The sequence below is a fragment of the Rhinopithecus bieti genome, unplaced genomic scaffold (genome assembly GCF_001698545.2).
Source record: "Rhinopithecus bieti isolate Rb0 unplaced genomic scaffold, ASM169854v2 scaffold_13857, whole genome shotgun sequence".
Taxonomy (NCBI): Eukaryota; Metazoa; Chordata; class Mammalia; order Primates; family Cercopithecidae; genus Rhinopithecus; species Rhinopithecus bieti.
In genome coordinates, this window is record NW_016807741.1 from 313,069 (window position 1) to 331,783 (window position 18,715).

An 18,715-nucleotide genomic window follows, 5' to 3' on the forward strand; every position below is an offset into this window, starting at 1 on the left:
CAGCATTATTCACAATAGCCAAGAGGGAGAAGCATCTCAGGTGTCCATCCATGGATGAATGGATAAACCAAACGTGGTCTACACATACAAAGGAATATTATTCAGCCTTAAAAAGGAAGGAAATTCTGGCACATGATACAACACGGATGAATCATGAAGACATTATGTTAAGTGACATTAGCCAGAAACAAAAGGACAAATACTGTATGATTCTACTTGTATGAGGTCCCTAGAGTGGTCAAATTCACAAGAAAAAGAAAATAGAATGGGGGCTACCAGGGGCTGGTGTGGAGAGGAATGGGAGTCGTATTTTAATGGGCAGAGTTTAAGTTCTAAAGATCTGATACACAGCAATGCGAATATACTTAACACTACTGAACTGTATACTTAAAAATGGCAAAGATGATTTGAATTTTTTTTCCAGAGATGGAGTCTTGCTCTGTTGCCCAGGCTGGAATGCAGTGGTGTGATCTTGGTTCACTGCAACCTCCGACTCCCGGGTTCAAGCAGTTCTCCTGCCTCAGCCTCCTGAGCAGCTGGGATTACAGGCACGTGCCACCATGCCCAGCTAATTTTTGTATTTTTAGTAGAGACAGGGTTTCACCACGTTGGCCAGGCTGGTCTTGAACTCCTGATCTCACGATCCGCCCGCCTTGGCCTCCCAAAGTGCTGGGATTACAGGCGTGAGCCACTGCACCCAGCCAATGATTTGAAATTTTTAGATTAAACTTAACTTTAACTTCCTTGTATGTTAAATGTATTTTCTTGTTATTAAATGGATTAATAAAGCACAGAAATGACTATAAAAATGATTAAGGTGGTTAAAAAATTCAAAGAGTTCCAAGGCATGCATAGTGAAAATCCCTTTTCTACCAGTACCCCTCACCTACCGGCTTTCCTCCCCACAGGCAAATCTGTGTTACAACTTTCTTGTGAGATTTTGTATTTTCAAGTGAATATAATCTTTTTCTTCCTTTTTTTTTTTTTTTTTTAACACAAAGAGTAAAGTGCTATATACACTTCCTGCATTTATAAATGTCTTTGTGAGGATTCCATACATTAGATAACGAACTTCATTATTTTTATGCCCACATAGCTTATGGTTTCTACGTGCCACATGCATACAAACAGTCCCCTGAGGATGCACATGTAGATTATTTCCAATTTTGTTATTAAGAGCAATACTGAAATTAATATGTGCCAGTGTATTTGTGGAACCAATCCCTAGAAATGAAAATTCCGGAGTCAGGGCTGTCTACTTCGCAATTTTATGGCTACTACACCAAAGACTCTCCATAAAGGTCAGAGCGATTTACACTCCCACCCACAGGTATCAGAGTTCCTGTTTCCCCACACCTCAGTATGTTTGTTTTCTTAGTGCATTTAAGTAAGAAAAGAAATGGGAAGGGATACAGAATAAAACGTTATCTAGAACTGTCTCCTGGGCATCATTCCACCTGAGTGCTTAGAAAGTGCCTAGCAAATGTGGCCTGACCTTTTGATGGGACACAATTGGGCTCACTAGAGGTAGTGACACACCCCTGGCTACCCCAACACACCTTCCTTATTTAATTCGTTCCCAGCTTAGCACCACAGACCAACCCCAGCTCTGACTGACCTGCTCAGGGTGGTAACCAGAAAGTTAAACAACTTTGGTTTTCCTGAAGACTGACAAATCATTCTCCAGTTTCACAAAGTTCCCCACACAAATGAGCCGACTCTGAAAGCCACTAGCGTACTTGATAAGCAGGTCCCAAAAGATCCAGAAAACACTTCAGGGTTTTTCACTGACCTGCACCATACACAAACTCCGAGAACACCTTGAATGCCCCCACTCCATCCCTAATGGGGCAAAACTGCTTTTAAATAAATTGTTTGGGTAACACAGTGATATACTGTACATGTATTTCATTGTGTTGTTATTTTTATTGACTCTAAAATGACTCAAAATTTTGAAATCCTGGGAGAATATCATAATTGCTTATTTCTCCATTACACAAAATAATTGTTATTCCATAGTAAAATATATTTTCCTAGCCTTTCCAGTAACACCTACCACCATATATCCGTCAAGGCATATTTACAATCTATTTCCATTTCGGTCTCCTTTTCAGCCTTAAGTACTCATAAGCATTAACTGGTACAAAAATCAGCTTCACTGAGGTGTAATGTACACGCAATAAAAGATCCCATTTTAAGAGCACAGCTCCACAATATTGCCATATGGAGATACATGTGTAACCACCGTCACTGGGTTCTTTAAAAGGCAACAGCTACATTCTCCGGCTATGTCTGTTTCACAGGCGCATGCAGATCCTAGCCCCTGCAAGGCAGGAACTGTCCGCCGACCTCCACCACAGTGTTTCCAGTGCCCAGGAGTTTATGATGAACACAAGTCATATTCCATATTGCATTTCCACACAACCACAATCATCTAGGAGTGTTCTCGCATCTAATATCGCTCACCTTCAGGAACACAGAGGTAAAAGGCCATGGTCTTTTTTTGTTTTGTTTTGTTTTTTGATTTTTAGAAATTTGGACACAGTCATACTCCATCTCACTTTTATCCACTCAGTGACTTCTCTAGCCTAAAAGCCCTACTTTCCACCAGTGGCTCCCTGAAGTTTCCAGAACCCTCTTCCATCCTGCCCACCCTTCCCCTAGGGCTCCCCAGTTTGCTTCTTAATGGACTCCTGCAGCCATTCTCTGTGGCTGGACCCAGGTAGGGCAGAGTCCTGGGGCAATTACCACCAAGATCCCTACGCAAATATTTGCTAAGTGTCCAACATGTGCCAGGCACTTAAATATGAGTAAGACTCTGTACCTGCCCTCAGTAAGGTCACATAATTCCATTCATGCAGTCTAATTAATGATTTTAACAGTTGTTTTAGGGTCATAGCTCATATGGAACTTGGAGTGAATTAAAGTTCACATACATTGCAATCAGGCCACACTTACTTCTTCCAACCTAAGTTCAGGGCTTTACAGAGGCCCCTGTTAACTTTTATTATTTTGATTTTTGCCCTATTCAAATAACCAACATAAGAACTATGGCAAGATATTGTTAAAACTACAGCAGTTACACAGAAAAATAAAAATGTTCTCTTATTTCTCCTCAGTGAAATTAAAAACAGTTTCCGAGTTAAGGGTGAATTAGTCTGTATAGTTTTACTTATAGTGACAAATATGTTATTTAAACCAAAGGCCAGGTTGCATTGTATTATTTCATGGTGCTACACAACATATTAGTAAAGTAGAGTATATCCTTTCTTTTTCTTTTTTTGAGACAGGGTCTTTGCTCTGTTCTCCAGGTAAGAGTACAGTGGTGCGATCACGGCTCACTGCAGCCTCAGTCAACCTCCCTGACCCAAATGAACCTCCCACCTCAGCCTCCTGAGTTGCTGGAGTTACATGCAAGCATTATCATGCCCAGCTAATTTTTTTTTTTTTTTTTTTTTAGAGCTGTGCTCTCACTATGTTGTCCAGGCTTATCTCAAGCTCCCGAGCTCAAACAATCCTCCCACCTCAGCCTCCCAAAGGGTGGGATTACAGGTGTGAGCCACTGCGCCTGACCTCTTTTTCTTTTTCTTTTTTTTCCCTATAAAATGGTCAATATATATACATATTTTTTTGAGCTGGAGTCCCGCTCTGCCACCCAGGCTGGAGTGCAGTGGCGCCATCTGGGCTCACTGCAAGCTCCGCCTCTCGGGTTCACTCCATTCTCCTGCCTCAGCATCCCAAGTAGCTGGGACTACAGGTGCTCGTCACCACGCCCAGCTAATTTTTTGTATGTTTTAGTAGAGACGGGGTTTCACCGTGTTTGCCAGAATGGTCTCGATCTCCTGACTTCATGATCCATCCACCTCGGCCTCCCAAAGTGCTGGGATTACAGGTGTGAGCCACCGCGCCCGGCCCAATATTTCTTTTTTAAAAAAATTCCTGACAATCTCTTCCTCACCCTTCAATACCAAATGCAGATGGCAGCACTTAAGTGACAACTTCCAGAGTCTCAGCAGAGGGAAGAAGAATGCTGCTTCTCCTTTGCTCTCAGCTGCTTCTCCTCAGCTGTTTCTCCTTTGTCCTCAGCTCATTACCAAACTGCAGCGATGGGTCATGCACCATTTTATTGAGTGTCCAACAGTCTGTGTTCACTGGGGGCTGTCCCAGGTTTACCACTAACAAACCCACATTCCGGGAAAACCCTCAGTCCTGGGTACACCAGCAAAATTAGTAACGCCACATGATAGTGAGTGGCCATTCAATAAAATAACCATCATTTATGAAGGGCCAAAGCCAAATTCTTCACAAGTATTACCTTATTTTTCTAATTTAAGGCAATACTAAAACAAGTTACGATGATCCCATTTTACAGAAAAAGAGGTGAGACCAAGAGAGGTAAGTAACTTACCCAAGATGACCCGAGGCTCCTAGAACTGAATCTAGGTTTGCCCAACTTTAAAACCCTGTGCTCCTCCCACCGCACTGTCTGGCCATCTTAGGGCTCAGTGGCAAATCCTCAGAACGCTGGGGTCGATTCTCATCTTCCCTCCATCACTCAGGCTCAGCTAGTATGTGATGCTGGTCCTCACTAAAGCTGCCAGGCAGCTAGGAGAGCCCAAGTGATGGGAAGAACATATAAAAAGCACATTCACATGCACTGGCTTTTTTTTTTTGAGACAGGTCTCACTCTGTCACCCAGGCTGGAGTGCAGTGGTCTCGGGCTCATGTGATCCTCCTACCTCAGCTTCCGAAGCTGGGACTACAGGCACCCAACCCCATGCCTGACTAATTTTTAAAAATGTTTTGTAGGGATGGGGTCTCACTATGTTGCCCAGGCTCACCTCGAACTCTTGGCCTCAAATGATCCTCCCCCCTCAGCCTCCCAAAGTTCTGGGATTACAGGCATGAGCCTCCGCGCCTGACCACATGCATTGCTTTTAACTTCAGTTGCTTTTATGCAAGTGCCACCTGCAGAACACGCCGAAGCTATGAATGCCAACAAGTTCAACATGCCCTGTATTCCCTCACAGAGAGTTACACCTCTCCTAAAACACTTGGCTGCGTGCGGAAGAGAAAATCTACCCTCTAGGCCAGACTCAAAGGCTGTGGACTTCATAAGCTATCCGGGAAGAGCCCAGAGAAGGCAGGTGGCAGTTCTTGGCAGAGAGACGCACAGGGAGGTCAGCTTGCCATTTGCTGACACAGGAATTTGGGAAACATCCCTTCAGCAGCAGCCTCTACATGGCATGACTGACATTTTAAAATCTGAATCCTGTGTGCACACACTCACATGGTATTTCAGGTTTTTTTTTTTTTGGTTTGTTTGTTTTGAGACGGAGTCTCCCTCTGTCGCCAGGCCTGGAGTGCAGTGGTGCAATCTCGGCTCACTGCAACCTCCACCTCTGGGGTTCAAGCGACTCTCCGGCCTCAGCCTCCCAAGTAATTGGGACTACAGGCAAGCACCACCACACCCAGCTAATTTTTGTATTTTTAGTAGAGATGGGGTTTCACCACATTGGCCAGGAACTCCTGACCTCGTGATCCGCCCGCCTGGGCCTCCCAAAGTGCTGAGATTACAGGTGTGAGCCACCGCGCCCGGCTGATACTTCGTTTTTACACTGCTGGATGTAACTCACGATTTTGAACTCTCTTTTGCTTAACCAAACACCAAATCCCCTCTAGGATTATCGGGGTTACAAAGCAAACTCTCCCTGGACCAGTCCTCCTATTTTTTTTTTTTGGAGACGGAGTCTTGCTCTGTCGCCAGGCTGGAGTGCAGTGGCGCGATCTCGGCTCACTGCAACCTCCGCCTCCCGGGTTCAGGCGATTCTCCTGCCTCAGTCTCCCGAGTAGCTGGGACTACAGGCGCCGCCACCACTACCGGCTATTTTTTTTTTTTTTTGTATTTTAGTAGAGGCGGGGTTTCAACATGTTGGCCAGGATGGTCTCGATCTCCTGACCCAGTCCTGCCCATTTTAAGTCAGAGACCCCAGAGGGCCCTGGAGCGGACCCCGTAAGCGCGCAAGGCCAGGGCGCCCCGCCCCGCCCCACACTCCCGCCCGCGGGCGCCATTGTGTGGAGATGTCGCCGCCCAGTCTCGCAAAGGTCGCTGCGAGGCTCGGCGGGGACCCTCCTCCCCGGGGGTGGCCGTCTGGCTTCCCCAAGAGGGATGGGGGGGGGACACCAAGAGCCACAGACCGGGCCTCGGCGCCACTTCCAGGGTAATCAGTTTGCCGGCGATGTGTATTCGGCTGCACCCCAGGGGACCTTCCCTGGCCACCCAGAGCCAGAGAATAATTTAAAAGCGCTTCAAAGCCCGGGCCTTTATCGGAGCCAGCCCAAGACTGGAAACCTGGCAGGGGCAACCTTTACTCTTCAAAGTGAGAACAAATGCAGAAGGATTTAGCACTTAGTAGGTGGTCAATAAACGCGAGCTTTGCTTCTCAAGTCCGGGCTTCCCTCCCCCACAGGGTGGGCTCAATTCAAACTCCCTCCTCCGTCTCTTCCGAAATTCCAGAGGTCGTTTGCATTTGGAACTAGGGATTGCCACTTCCCTTTCTTCCCCTTCTCAGATCCCGCTGCCCCGGGATTATCTGTGAATCGGTGGACGTGGAGACACGTTTGCCGTCCCCCCCCGTCTGACGTCCGATGCAAACACTGTATAGAACCTACCACAATGGTTATTTCCAACCCTGGCCCACGCGAGAAGAGAAGGCTCCACGCGTGCAAGCGACTGCAAAGTCTCCATTTAACTCGGGTGTCACAAACCAGCCCGTTTGGGGTCCCTGTGTTCCCCCCCGGCCGCCGGCATGATGCGCCCACGCGCCGGGCTGGTGCCACCCGCAAGGTGCCCGCTCCAGTTCCGCGCATCTCCCCGGCGTCTCCTTTGTCCATCCCTCCTTTGTTCTCGGTGTGAGACCCCCGACAGGAAAAGCATCAGCATCAGCCACCCCGAGGGATCCTCCGACCGGGCCGCCAAATGGCCCAGAAGGTCTAAGGTCCAAACCGTTGTAATCAGTTCCCTGCGGAGGCCCGAGGGCGGGTGGGGAGGAAATGGGCGCAGAAACCCAGCAATCGACAGCACCGTCCACGAGGGGATCTCAGGCCGCCGCCCCCGGCTCTCCAGGGAGCCCGCTGTCCTCCCGCGTCACCCACAGCGCGGCGTGGCCACGGCCGATGTCCGGGAGGGCCGCACTCCGACCCGCCACCGTCTCAGAAGGGGCCCCCGCGGGCAGGTCCGGCCACCGCACAGAAGCCGATCTCCTGGGCTGTGATGTCGCCAGCCCCGCACTGGCTTCTGCCTTCCCTGGAAACCCGAGGTGGTCAAGCACCATCCCCAGCCCAGCGAAGGCGCTCGTGGAAAAACAAGAGGCCCTAGACCGGGCTCGAGACGGCCTGTGCCCCGGCTCCCACGCGCCCCAGCCCTCGCGCTCCTACTCACCGAGATTGGGGTGCCGGGCAGCGGGGTTGGCCCGGCCGGGTAGGCTGTGCAGGACCGGGCTGTCGAAGGGGCCGGCGGAGGCGGCGGCGGCCGCGGCCCAGGACGCGCCCACGTCGGCCATGTAGGCCGGGTAGGGGCTGGAGTAGGAGCCCGCGAAGCCGGCGCGCCCGTACTGCTCGGGCCACCAGGCCGCGCGACAGCCGCTCCGCCGCCCCGCTGTAGGCCGCGCTTCCCGGGCGCGGCGGCTGGCGGCGCGGCCGCCAGGACCCGGTGCCCCGGGAAGGAGAAGCGCGGTGACACCGGCGGCGGGGTGTAGGCGGCTCCGTCGGCTCCCGCCTGGCTCCAGCCTGGGCTGCCCTGCTGGGTCCCGGGCCCGGCACCAGACGCGGCCGCACCGGAGCTGCCGCCCGAGGCGCCTCCGGACGCAGATCCTGCGCCTCCGCCCTGGAGGTAGGACAGGCCCAGCACGGAGGAGGGCACCCGGGGCGTTGGCACGTAGACCGGCGAGGATGCAGCGCCCGCGCCGTGCATGAAGGCGCCGGGGCCGCCCGCCTCGTAGGCACCGGGGGGCGGCCCGTGGTTGGCGGCCATGGCCAGGCTCTGGTACATCGCCCCTGGGAGCTCCCGGCTTCGGGGTCCTCCTTCTCCCTCGCAGGTCAAGGAGCCACGCGGGGAGAAAAAACGACGGCAACAACAATAATATGCGTGGGAGGAACTGTCACGAAGACCAAAAATCAAAGGGGAAAAAACCAAATCGCTTAAAAATATATACGTATTAAATCCAGCATTGAGCAAAGACTCTAGGTTCTTGTTTACTCCGGAAAATCCCAATCTGAATTTTTGGTGGTTCCGGACGGTGATGCAGGAGCAGCTGAATTCACCCCAGGGCCTGGAGGTCCGGAGCACCTATTGGGGGCAGAAGACGGAGGGCAGCGTCCAAGCCTGGAGGTGGCGCACGGGCCTTCGGGTCCCCCACTCGTCACGCCGAGAGGCCTCCAGGACACCTGCGGCCACGGGCGCAGAGGCTGCTAGGCTGGCTCCAAGGCAGAGCGCCAGGCTGGCTCCTTCCTCCTCGCTGCAGCCGGGTTCCTAAAGGAGGAATAAGAAAAAGAGAGAGGGCGGTTCATCCCAGAGCTTTCAGAACCCACTGTCTACTTGCGTGGTTGTTTCTTCCACGCTGCAATCGAAGTCGCCACGGGGGTTTGGGGGTCCAGCTCCGGAGGCCGCGCGGTGCCGGGAAGCAGGGGCCTTTGTTTTGTCCAGGCGTTGGGTCAGGCGGCCCAGGCAAGTCTGGGAGAGGCGCCCCGGGGACCAGGGGCTTCCCGGGTCTTGGGCGTGCAGTTATTGGTTGTGATCTTGGTCAATTATTTTTATATTGCTTGTCAGGAAGGACTTTAATGTTACCTTATTCTGCAAGCATATTTTTGTAAGTGTAAGCCCAAAAGTTTGGGGTTCATGCAGAGCACCTGGGACCCAAGAAATCTCTCATCTCCTCCGTTCCCCCATCTCTCCCCAAGCATTACCGACCTAGAAAGAACTTTAGATTGTCCTTGGGGGGACAAGGACAAACTATACAAAATAACAACCTAACAAAGTTTGTTTGTAATAAAAAAAAACAAAACAAAAAACAAAAACAAAACAGAAGTAGAGTCCAAATGTTCATAAATGAACAACGGTGTCTGCTAAGCCTCACGAAGAGGGCTGTGAAACCCTCATCCACACACTATACCATGTGTACCTCAAATCGGACAAGTTACAGGTTTCTTGCATATAGTTATAATTTAGTCGTTTTGCAAATTGTATATCAGAACCAGAAAAGTGAGAAGAATGTACAATGTTGCTCTACAGAATAACCCACTGGACCATTCTAATTCACTGAATGTGTTCTTCATATGGAATCATAAGTCCACCCATAAGCAGAATCCTAACACCAAGGTGGAAGCTTGGGGAAAGAGCAGTTTGTGGAACTTGATTATATACTTCCCAGCATCCTGCGTTTTGCTATCAGGCAATTTTTCTGATAAAACAAGAGCTCCACTTTCTGAATTACCTGCTGTCTGAATTACCTCCAAGTCTTTTTCTCTACAACTCTACTCACTGTACAGGTGTCTCTCCTCATTTTACAAGAGGGAACCGAAGCACTGGAAAGTTTTGAAACTTGTGGAAGATCAAAGTACAATCAGAAGGGGTGGGGGAAGGGGATGGGATCAGCAGGGCTCCAGGGGCTTGAAGCTGTCCAGCACACTCCATTTCTCTCTTTAAGAAAAGGCAACTACTCCCGACAAATATTTCTTTTTTATTTCAATAGTAGATTTACAAGAATATTAACTATATACTGAATCCAGGCTCTGACACTTACAGAATAAACACCCTTAGACAAATTACTTAGCCTCTCTGTGCCTCAGTTTCCTCATCTGCAAAATGCAAATATTAAAGGCACCTATTTTGTAGAGTCATCGTGAAGCTTAGGAGTGAGGATTATAAATTAATATTTGTAAAACACTTATAACAGATTTTTATAAAACCGTCCTAATGGGCAAAAAGAAAGTTCTAAAACACAGTTGACTATTGCTACAGATTTTTAACGTAACACAAGAAAGTACCTCAGATGTATGTACTATAATAAATGATCATCTTTATTACTGTAAAATCTGGAAATGGAATCTTTAATACACACCACATAATGCTTTTCACCTTTTTTGCAACATCACTAATAATAATAATGGAATTAATAGTACTGTATTGTATCACATAATCACAAGATAACTCCTAAAAGCTTATTTGCTTTCAAAATATGCAATAAACTATTAGTTTGGCGAATAGTTCATTCCAGCAAGTTTGGTTACAGAACAGATAAAAAAATTGACCTGAGGTCACTAACTTTTCCCTTTGAAAACAAAGTTAAAGAATTATGAGTTTACCTTAATAAAAGATCCAGTATTTGACTTTTAAATCAAGTAGCTGACCTATTTTATTGCATTTTCTGGAATACTCAACTCCTGCAGTTCTTCAAGATAATGTAATATTTTTTCTCTCATAACATTGGCAAAGAAAGGAGATTCAGAATTTTATAATCCAACTTCCAGTATACACACAGGTAGCAACTTGCAGACTTTAAAATGTAGATGCAAAAAATGTCATAAATCGAATATTTGTCTTTATCACATTCTCTGCCTTTTCAAATGGCTGATACATTGCCTGAGTTGAATTACTACAACAATAGAAGGTGGAGAAAATATCCCTCTATAACTTTCCGGAAAGACAAGAAATTAGTTACTCTTTGAAAACGCCTCTGGCTAGTTGCTGAAATTGAACCTGGATCCTGCAGTTGGTGGAGAAAGCCCAGCACCTCCGGAGAAAGCCCAGCAGCTCCTGAGGCTGCCAGAATCGGGGAGTTTTTGCTCTCCTTCTGATCACTTGTCCCAGTTCACCCCAAATTCTCAGGCCAACAGGAAATACACTCTCCTTTCAAGAATCAACCAACAGCCCTCTTCCGATCGGTTTTTGAGAATGGGAGAATTGCAAGCGCCCAAATGTACCCGTCCCTTTACAGGACACTCCTCGCTGGCCTGGGCTTACGCCTCCGCTCACGGCCTGCAGCAAGGAGGACGGTCACACACGAGCCGGCACAACCAAGTCGGCCGCAGCCGGGAAGGAGACACAGAAATGTGCGGAGCATCACCTCCTCGCCCCAGGCTTTCTTAAAAAGCCTGAAACCTGCTCTCGGTTGTCTTCCTTTTCTGGGAATACAGGAAACGCTCTCCCCGAGGGGCTTCCCCAAACTCCGCGGTGCGGGCGGCACTTCCCCAGGGCTTCCATCGGCCGCGGGTCCCCCCCCCACGCTCTCTCCTCAACCAAAAGGCCCCTCCTTTCCTCCACCTGGTGGAGTCCGCCACCCCGGCACTCCCCTCTGCCCACGGTGACCCCTGAGCCCAAAGCCAAGCGACATAACCCGGCGGATCCTGGCAGCGCCGTGGCCGGCGGAGGGAAGTCACGGCTCCGGTCCGGGCTCGGGCCCTCGGCCAGTTTCAGGCAGAAGCAGCGCGGGTAGGTGGGGTGGTGAGATCCCAGAGGAACATTCAGTCCCTGGACCCCAGCCCCGAGGGCGAGGAGGCTGGCCAGAAAGGGCATGAGCAGTTCCGCCACTCAGCAGCCTGCCCGCCCCTCGGAGCGTCTCCCGGGGGCCCCTGAGGCCCAGCGGCGCTGCCTGGCGCCGCCACCCTGCTCCCCGGAGTCGCTGGTGGGCGACACGCCTCCGTCTGCTCCCTCCATGTGCGAGCTGCCGTGCGGCCTGTCTCGGGTGCGACTTCACACAGCCACCGTGACCACCCAGGCCCCGGCCTGCGATGTGCAAACCAGGGCTGAAGAATGTGCACACGGGGGCAGGGATTGAAAGCGTTCAAGTTCACACGAAAGAATCCAAAAGCGCTTCCAGTATTTCTCTGTTTTGCCCCCAAGTCTTACTTTGACTTAAAGATGTTGCTAAGGCAAAGTCAAAAGCAGCGCGGGGTTGGCCAATTTCGGGGAAGGGAGGAGCGCATGTCTCTTTTCCTCCCACAACTACCTCTCTATCTCCAGACCAGCAAGGGCGGAGAAGCTCCGAGTTTGGGGGCCCGCGGGAAGGAGCAAAGAAAGGGAAGAAAAAAGCCCTACCTGCTGGGCCTGGAGGTTCCGCGCGCGCTCCCCTGGGCGCCCCCGGAGCTGGAGCGGCGGCGAAGCCTCTCGCGGCCCCTGCGCCGGTCGCCTCCGAGTCCCCTGCTCGCGGCTCGCGTCCCTGGCCCTGCGACTCGGCCCGCGGGCGCTGACTGGCCTGCGGGAGTCACGTGCAAGGGCGGGGCGGGGGAGCGCGGCCCGGCTACACCTCCGCCGGGCGCCGGCAGCCGGGCTGTGCGGAAAGCTCCTCCAGCAGGCAAAGTCCAGGCTCTGGGGTCTCCGCGGAAAACGCCGAGTGCTACAGGCAGGGCGCGGGGAGTCGCCCGCAGCCCAGCCGGAGGTCGATTGGGTTCGCTGTGGTGCCCAGGGTCAGCTTTATTAATGAGTTTCCTTTCTCCCTCCCCGCCCCCCTTCCCGTGGTCCTCATCCCGCGGCGGTGGGCGAGGGGCGGGGCCAGTAGAGAAGAAGGTGACCTCTTGGGCTCAACTCCCGATCTTGTGTGGGGCACTGGGTCACCCGGAGTGCCCGGCTGGATGCTAGTTTCTGGGCAGGGGTATCCTGCCCGCATTCCGGGGAGGTTCAGGAGACACCCAGACTGCCTCCTAAAATCAGAGCGTAGAGACCGAAGCCTCCCTTTTACCTTCCCAAAAGCACAGGGAGACGGTCGGGAGCCCAGGCCTCACCCTCAATTTTATGTATTTAAGCAAAGTCTGCATCCCTTCCCGGCGACACTTCCCATCTCCCGTTGCCTCCTCTCTTCCAATCATTCCCCGTTTTTTCTGCAGCCTGCGGCGGCCGCGGCACCAATCCAAGGGATGTGGCAAGGACTGGGGAGCCCGGCGGTCCAGGGGAGCTTCTCCGTGGAGGGGGCTCTTCCAGGGAACGGGGGAGGGGAATGTGTCAGGCCTGAGTTGGGAGTCGGCGTCAGGGCCTGGAGGCCCCCGCGCAGCGGGGCTGCGAGCCGCAGAGTCGCTCAGACAGGTCTAAAGGTTAATAGAGCAATCACAGGGCCCTATTACCGCGTAAAAATAACCCATCGATTACCGCAGCCTTCAGCCCCAGATAACAGCCGGCGGGTGGCTCTCACGCTTTCGGTTAAACTTTTTTTTTTTTTTTTTTTTTTGGCCGCGTTTTTTCCCCCAGCACAGGCTTCTCAAACCAGATTAAAGGGATGGGGGAAGGGGTCGGGATATCACCCTGCACGAAATCCGTGCTGCTCCGAAAGCAGGCTGGGGACGCCACCCGCTTCGGCAGTAGGAAATCAGTCGTGGATTCCCAGCGTGAGTGAAGGCCACACAGGTGCTAAGGAGCAGGCCAGGACGCGGGGCTGGGTAGAAGGAAACCCCCCATGGGATCGTGGCCAACTCCTGGGGATTCTCAGGAAAATCCCAGAGGAAGAAACGAGCGCGGCTGCGCAGGGAATTCTCTTCCCGGAATGAGGGGTGCGGAGGTTCACGGGGGCCCAAACAGAAGCTGCGTGGGGCGACGAGCGGCGAAAGGCCTGCGCACAGCCGGGACGCACTGCAGCCGCTCCTTCAGACCCCGGCCGACCTGTGCCCCGGAAGCTGGGGCGCACACTTAGGATTTCTTCTCCGACTTCCCCCAATTCCTAGCCTGCGCCTTAGCAGAATTGGCGCCATGGACCTGAGACGTGGGAACTTAAGGCTGAAGGGATCCTGGTGATCTCGGAGGCCGGCGCTGGGGAAAAGCGATCTCTGGAGCACGCTCCAATCTGCGATCCTTCGGACGCAGCGGAGAAGGAAGCAGACTCCCTGCTCACGGTTTGAAACCGGCAATCATCCTCGCGGGGGTGAGCGCGAGAGGCGCGAAGCCAAGGCCCGCGGCAGGGGCCTGCAAGGCCTTTCTGGAGAGTGGAAATTCTGGGCTTGGGCGAGCGGGAAGGTGCCCCGGCCTCTCTTTTCTCCGAGGAAATCTGTGGCTCCAGCGCTGCCTGGGGTCTCAGAGCTGCCTCCCACGCGCGACCCTCAAAGGGCGAAAAGGGCTGAGTCTGGACCAGACAGTGAATTTTCTTAGCAACAAGCCAGGGGCTTGGGGCTTAGTGTCTGGCGGGGTGCCATCTGAGCGTTCTCCCCACAGCCAAAGACACAGGCTGCTCTCCTACGCGGGCTTCTCTCAGTAGTGCGGGATGGGCCGCAGCGGGAGGTGCAGTGCCTTGCGGCGATCCTTCACCCTCGCCTTCCCCATCCTCCCTAAGCTTCAATCCCCTGCTCTGTACACTGGTGGGGCTGTAACAGGCTGTGCTGTGGATGGCCGCTGCCACACCCCTGGGTGGGATCGCTTGCTTTTGCTGGGTGCTTGCTTGCTAGGAACCCCAGATTCCCTGAGCCGCCACTTTCTGCCAGCCCTGGGCCCCCTACCACCTCCTACCACCCCCCACCACCCCGGTCCTTTACCCACACCTTCCGCTGGCGCTCCTAGTGGACTGAAACCTGGGATCCCCTGGCCCAGGAATATTCGCTGTCTCTGGAAAGCGCCTGGGACAGAGAAAATTATGTTTCTTGTGGCTTTTTCCTCTAAGTCCAGCGCCCCAACTTTCTCCCCAAGGCCTCAGCTCAAGGACAAACCAGGAGTGGTTGGCAAACGGGCTGCTTTTTGGGGGGTGTTTCCTTTTCCCTCCTTTCCGCCTTCGCTCGCCCCCTCCCTCCCTTGGGCCAAGCGGGAGCCTGCAGTTTGGCTGCGCGTTGCCAGGAGCGGGGAGCATTTCAAGGCCTCGCTGGGCCGCCGGCTGGAGGAGGTTTATCGGCGCCTCTCTAGGTTCCCAGGCTTCTCTCTCGCTCCAGAGGCCGCTGGGAAGGGGGGCAGCGGGTGGGTGCTCTGAGGTCCGGCCTCTTGGCTATTTTTAAGGAAGATATGCCTGGGCTGGCCTGGGTAGAGCGGCCCAATCCCCATTCAAATCCTCTCTCGGGTTTCCTTTCCCATAATCTAGGAGGAGAATTTAACACTGTGAACGTCTCTGACTTTTTTTTTTTTTTTCTAAGAACCTGGGTCTAATGACCCAGCGTCAGGTCGTCAGATTTTAGACAAATAAGAATTACTTAGGTGTACTCTTTTAAAAAATATCTCCAAGGTAAGAATAAATTGCTTTGCCCTGTTTCATTAAGGTTCCTGGGACTTGAGCTGGTCCATACCCTAGAAGAGGCAAATTGTAGGCTGCGCATTGTGTACAGAGGAATTTAAACACTGGTTCCACCAAAAAATAAAAATAAACGGGGGATGCTGGAATTCACAGTGAAACCACTGATGGTTTCCCAGTGCCGAGTTCCTGTGAGTTTTTGGTGGGACGTGTCCGAGTTTGCTTTAAACCAAGTTGCAACGCCAGGGACCATGATCTTGGCCGCTACACCCGGAACAAAAGCAACGTCTGAAAAAAATTTGGCGCCACCAAGGTTGCCAGAGTCTTATAATGGAAAACAAGAAACCCCAGAGAAAATCAACCCTCCTTCTATGGAACGAATTCCTCCAAGATCTGGACGCACCTCTGCCGCAGGTCGCGAGGGTTGCGGACAGACATTCAAGGTGACCCGCGCAAAACGAATGCCAAGTCCTGCCCCCACACGGCCCTCGGATTCCCCCATTGGGCCTGGGCGCCAGTCTGCGATTCTCTTTCCCTGCGCAGCACTCGGTCCTCACCGGCGCTGCCCACCGTGCCCTGCACCAGCCCCCGCGGGTGCAGCGCGGAGAACCACGGTGCGGAGCAGGATGCGTCCCTGCTGAAGGAAAAATGGAGAACGAATTCAGCTGCAAGGCCACGTCGACCTACCTTCCTTCACTTCCTATGGTCCGTGCCTCGGACACTCAGAATTCTTGGGGATACGGAGTGGACGTAGAGGCCCCGCCCTGTTCCCCCGGAACCGTGCTCTGCAGCCTGTTACAGACGAGAGGAGAGGAAGCAGCAACTCTTGTTAATGGTCTTGCTTTCGAAATTACTACTTGGGTTGCAAAGCGAATACATGTTCTCCCTCGTAGACCTCCGCAAGTGCTTCCTGGTGCTTCCAGCCCTGAGGACCAGAGTTTGTGGCACACCCCTCATATTTTATAGTCACTTCCAGATTACAGAACACTTTCAAATCTCATTTTTCTCTAGGGAACAACAATATCATTAGCAAGAGGGAGGGAGAAACGGTGTTATCACCCTCACCTTACAAACCAGCATATGGAGGCTCAGAAAGGTTAAGGTACTTGTGCGAGGTGGCAAAGCAAGGGCGAAACTGCAGATCTAGAACCTGGATTCCTGAATCTTAGTTCTTTTTTTTCCCCCATTCTATTAAATATCGACTTTCTACCATGAAAACCTATTTTAAAACTGTCTTTAAAAGATATTTCTAAGTTTCCTTTAATGAGCATGTTTAACATTTAAAAAATAAAATCGAAGTTTTAAACAGTTTATATCTCATAATCTAAGAGCCCACAGGAAGACAGGGAAAAGTGAAAAGGAATCTCTGAACATTTTTGCTGAGTTTGGGCTGGACACCATAGCCTTTTTGAATAGGAAGGGCCTCTTCAGGTCCAGCATAGCTGAGGCTAGGACTGAAGCCCAGTCCAGTGCAGGCAAGTCCAGGCAGGGGCCCCACTAGGTTGGGGAGCACCAGCGCTGGAGGCGTAGTGGCCATGTGGGTGCCACCATGTATGCTGCCTCTCTTGCTGCCAACTTGGTTCCCTCTCTCCCTCCCCATCCAAGGACCTGGAGAAAACAGCAGCCTGAAAGAGCTGCTAACGCCTACTGCCCAGGCCACCCACCACCCAGACCATAGGGAGTCTGGTTCCCAGACTGCAGTTTCTTTGAATCTGTAAGGGGCCCTTTCCTTCGGGGATTGCCTCCTCTGGCATCTCTCTTGGTGACACAGGCCCCAATTCTTTCACATGTGGGGCCTCGCTACCCCCCAGTGAGAGACTTTTGAAGTCACAGTGCTGTTTGTGCTGAGCCCAGAGCAAGAGCACAGTTAACATCCTTGGACTAGTAAAATGATCTTGCACTTTATTCATTTGTCCATGCCTCCTGAAGTCATAAAGTAATTTATATGGGGTTGGCTGTCCACACACATGCACCACTCACGTCCCCTCTACACACCCCAAAAGGTATGCTCTGTGAAGGCAGTGACCAAAATCCTGGTCTGCCTAAAGCAAGGATTACAGTAGGTGGTCAATAAGTGTTGGGTGAATGATTAAAATTTTAAAAAGGGCTGCTAATAGCATCCATCAAAGTTGCTGGGAGATGGAGAATGAAACATTCCCCTCAAGGGAATGTTTGCCCCTCAAGGGACCTGGTGCACTGATGGGCAGGACTGCCATTTCTCAGAGTAGAACACTGACCAGAAGTGGAAGGAGTGGCCCACCCTGGGTGGCACAAATCCCCCTGGTGGCTTCATCTGCCAGTGGAGCTGCTACCTCCCACAAACCACCAGCTCAAATCTAGGCTGCTCCTAAGGACACCTCAGGATCCCCATATCCTGGGGACTGCAGGAAGAAGGGACTTCCCTGTGTGCAGCCAGGATTTGGGAAGTTGAGCTGGGAACCTGGCTAGATGCTTAGGCTGTTAGACTGGCGAGGGAGGCCTCAGGGCTCCGGGGATGAAGGCTGACCAGGAGCCAGGTGCACCCTTTCTGAGGCATAGGGAGCCCAACCCATAAATCCTGGAAGGATGGAGGGACCAAGTCAGCGGGATAGAGGAAAAATGCAGGGTGAGGAGTGGAGGAGGAGAAGCAAGAGGAGGGAGAGAAAAGCGGGAGAGACAGAGGAAGACAGGCAGAGACCAGGACAGAGAGAAATGACTGGCCGGTAGTGGAGAGGGAGAGATGGCGATTCATCCACTCATGCATCCACTCATTCACCCACTCATTCATTTCACATTGACTGAGCATTTACTCTGTGCCAGGAACACTACAGGCATGAGTGCTCAGCATGGAACAAAATAGAGAAGAATTCTATCCTAAGGAACTTACATGCTGTAAGAGAAAAACGGACAATAAATAAGTCAAACACAGAGTGTTGAATGATGACATATTATGGAAAAACCAAAGCAGGGAATGCACCGGCAGAGAGAGCAGAGACAGAGAAAGGAGAGAGACCGCAGACTCTGGGAAGTAAGGCGAGCTGGGAGTCAAGAGACTTGGAGAGGGAGACAGGCCAGGACCTCCTGGGAGAGCAAGGACGCCAGAAAGCGGCCGGGCCTGGGTGAGAGGAGAGAGAACCCGACTGGGACGAGGTCAACCCAGAGTCCAGGGCTCCCCTTGCCCAGCTCCCAGGGAGGACAGTGGTGACGGTATGGACAACCGCCGCTGGAGCGCCGCCAGGCCCAAGACCTCCAGGCGCACACGAGGGGACTGGTGGATCCCCCAGATATCTGGCATTCCCTGAGCCAGCTCGGCCCGTTTCCGCAAAGGCCGCCCCCTCCCCCGCCCCGTGGTGGCCGGAACACCCCACCGGCCCGGCACCCTTGCCCTCGCCCCGAGGTGACCCGGAGTTGGGGAAGACGCCCAGGCAGGCGCCGCGACCTGGCGCGGCGAGCAGAGACAGGAAAGTGTCAAGGAAGCGCGAAGCCCAAGTGCGAAAACAGCCTCTGGTCCGCCGGCGCAGAGACCCGGGGTCCTCTGAAAGGGGGGC

General features: G+C 52.4%; 1 protein-coding gene across 1 annotated transcript in view; it reads right to left on the minus strand.

Moving 5' to 3' along the window:
• Positions 1 to 12,436, minus strand: part of GATA4 (GATA binding protein 4) — a 58,272-nt gene extending 45,836 nt beyond the window's left edge. The window contains 3 exon segments of the mRNA XM_017883701.1: positions 7,442 to 7,621; positions 7,624 to 8,530; positions 12,095 to 12,436. Of these exon segments, the coding sequence (XP_017739190.1) occupies positions 7,442 to 7,621; positions 7,624 to 8,050 (607 nt within the window). The 5' untranslated portion in view covers positions 8,051 to 8,530; positions 12,095 to 12,436.
• Positions 12,437 to 18,715: the final 6,279 nt, after the last annotated feature.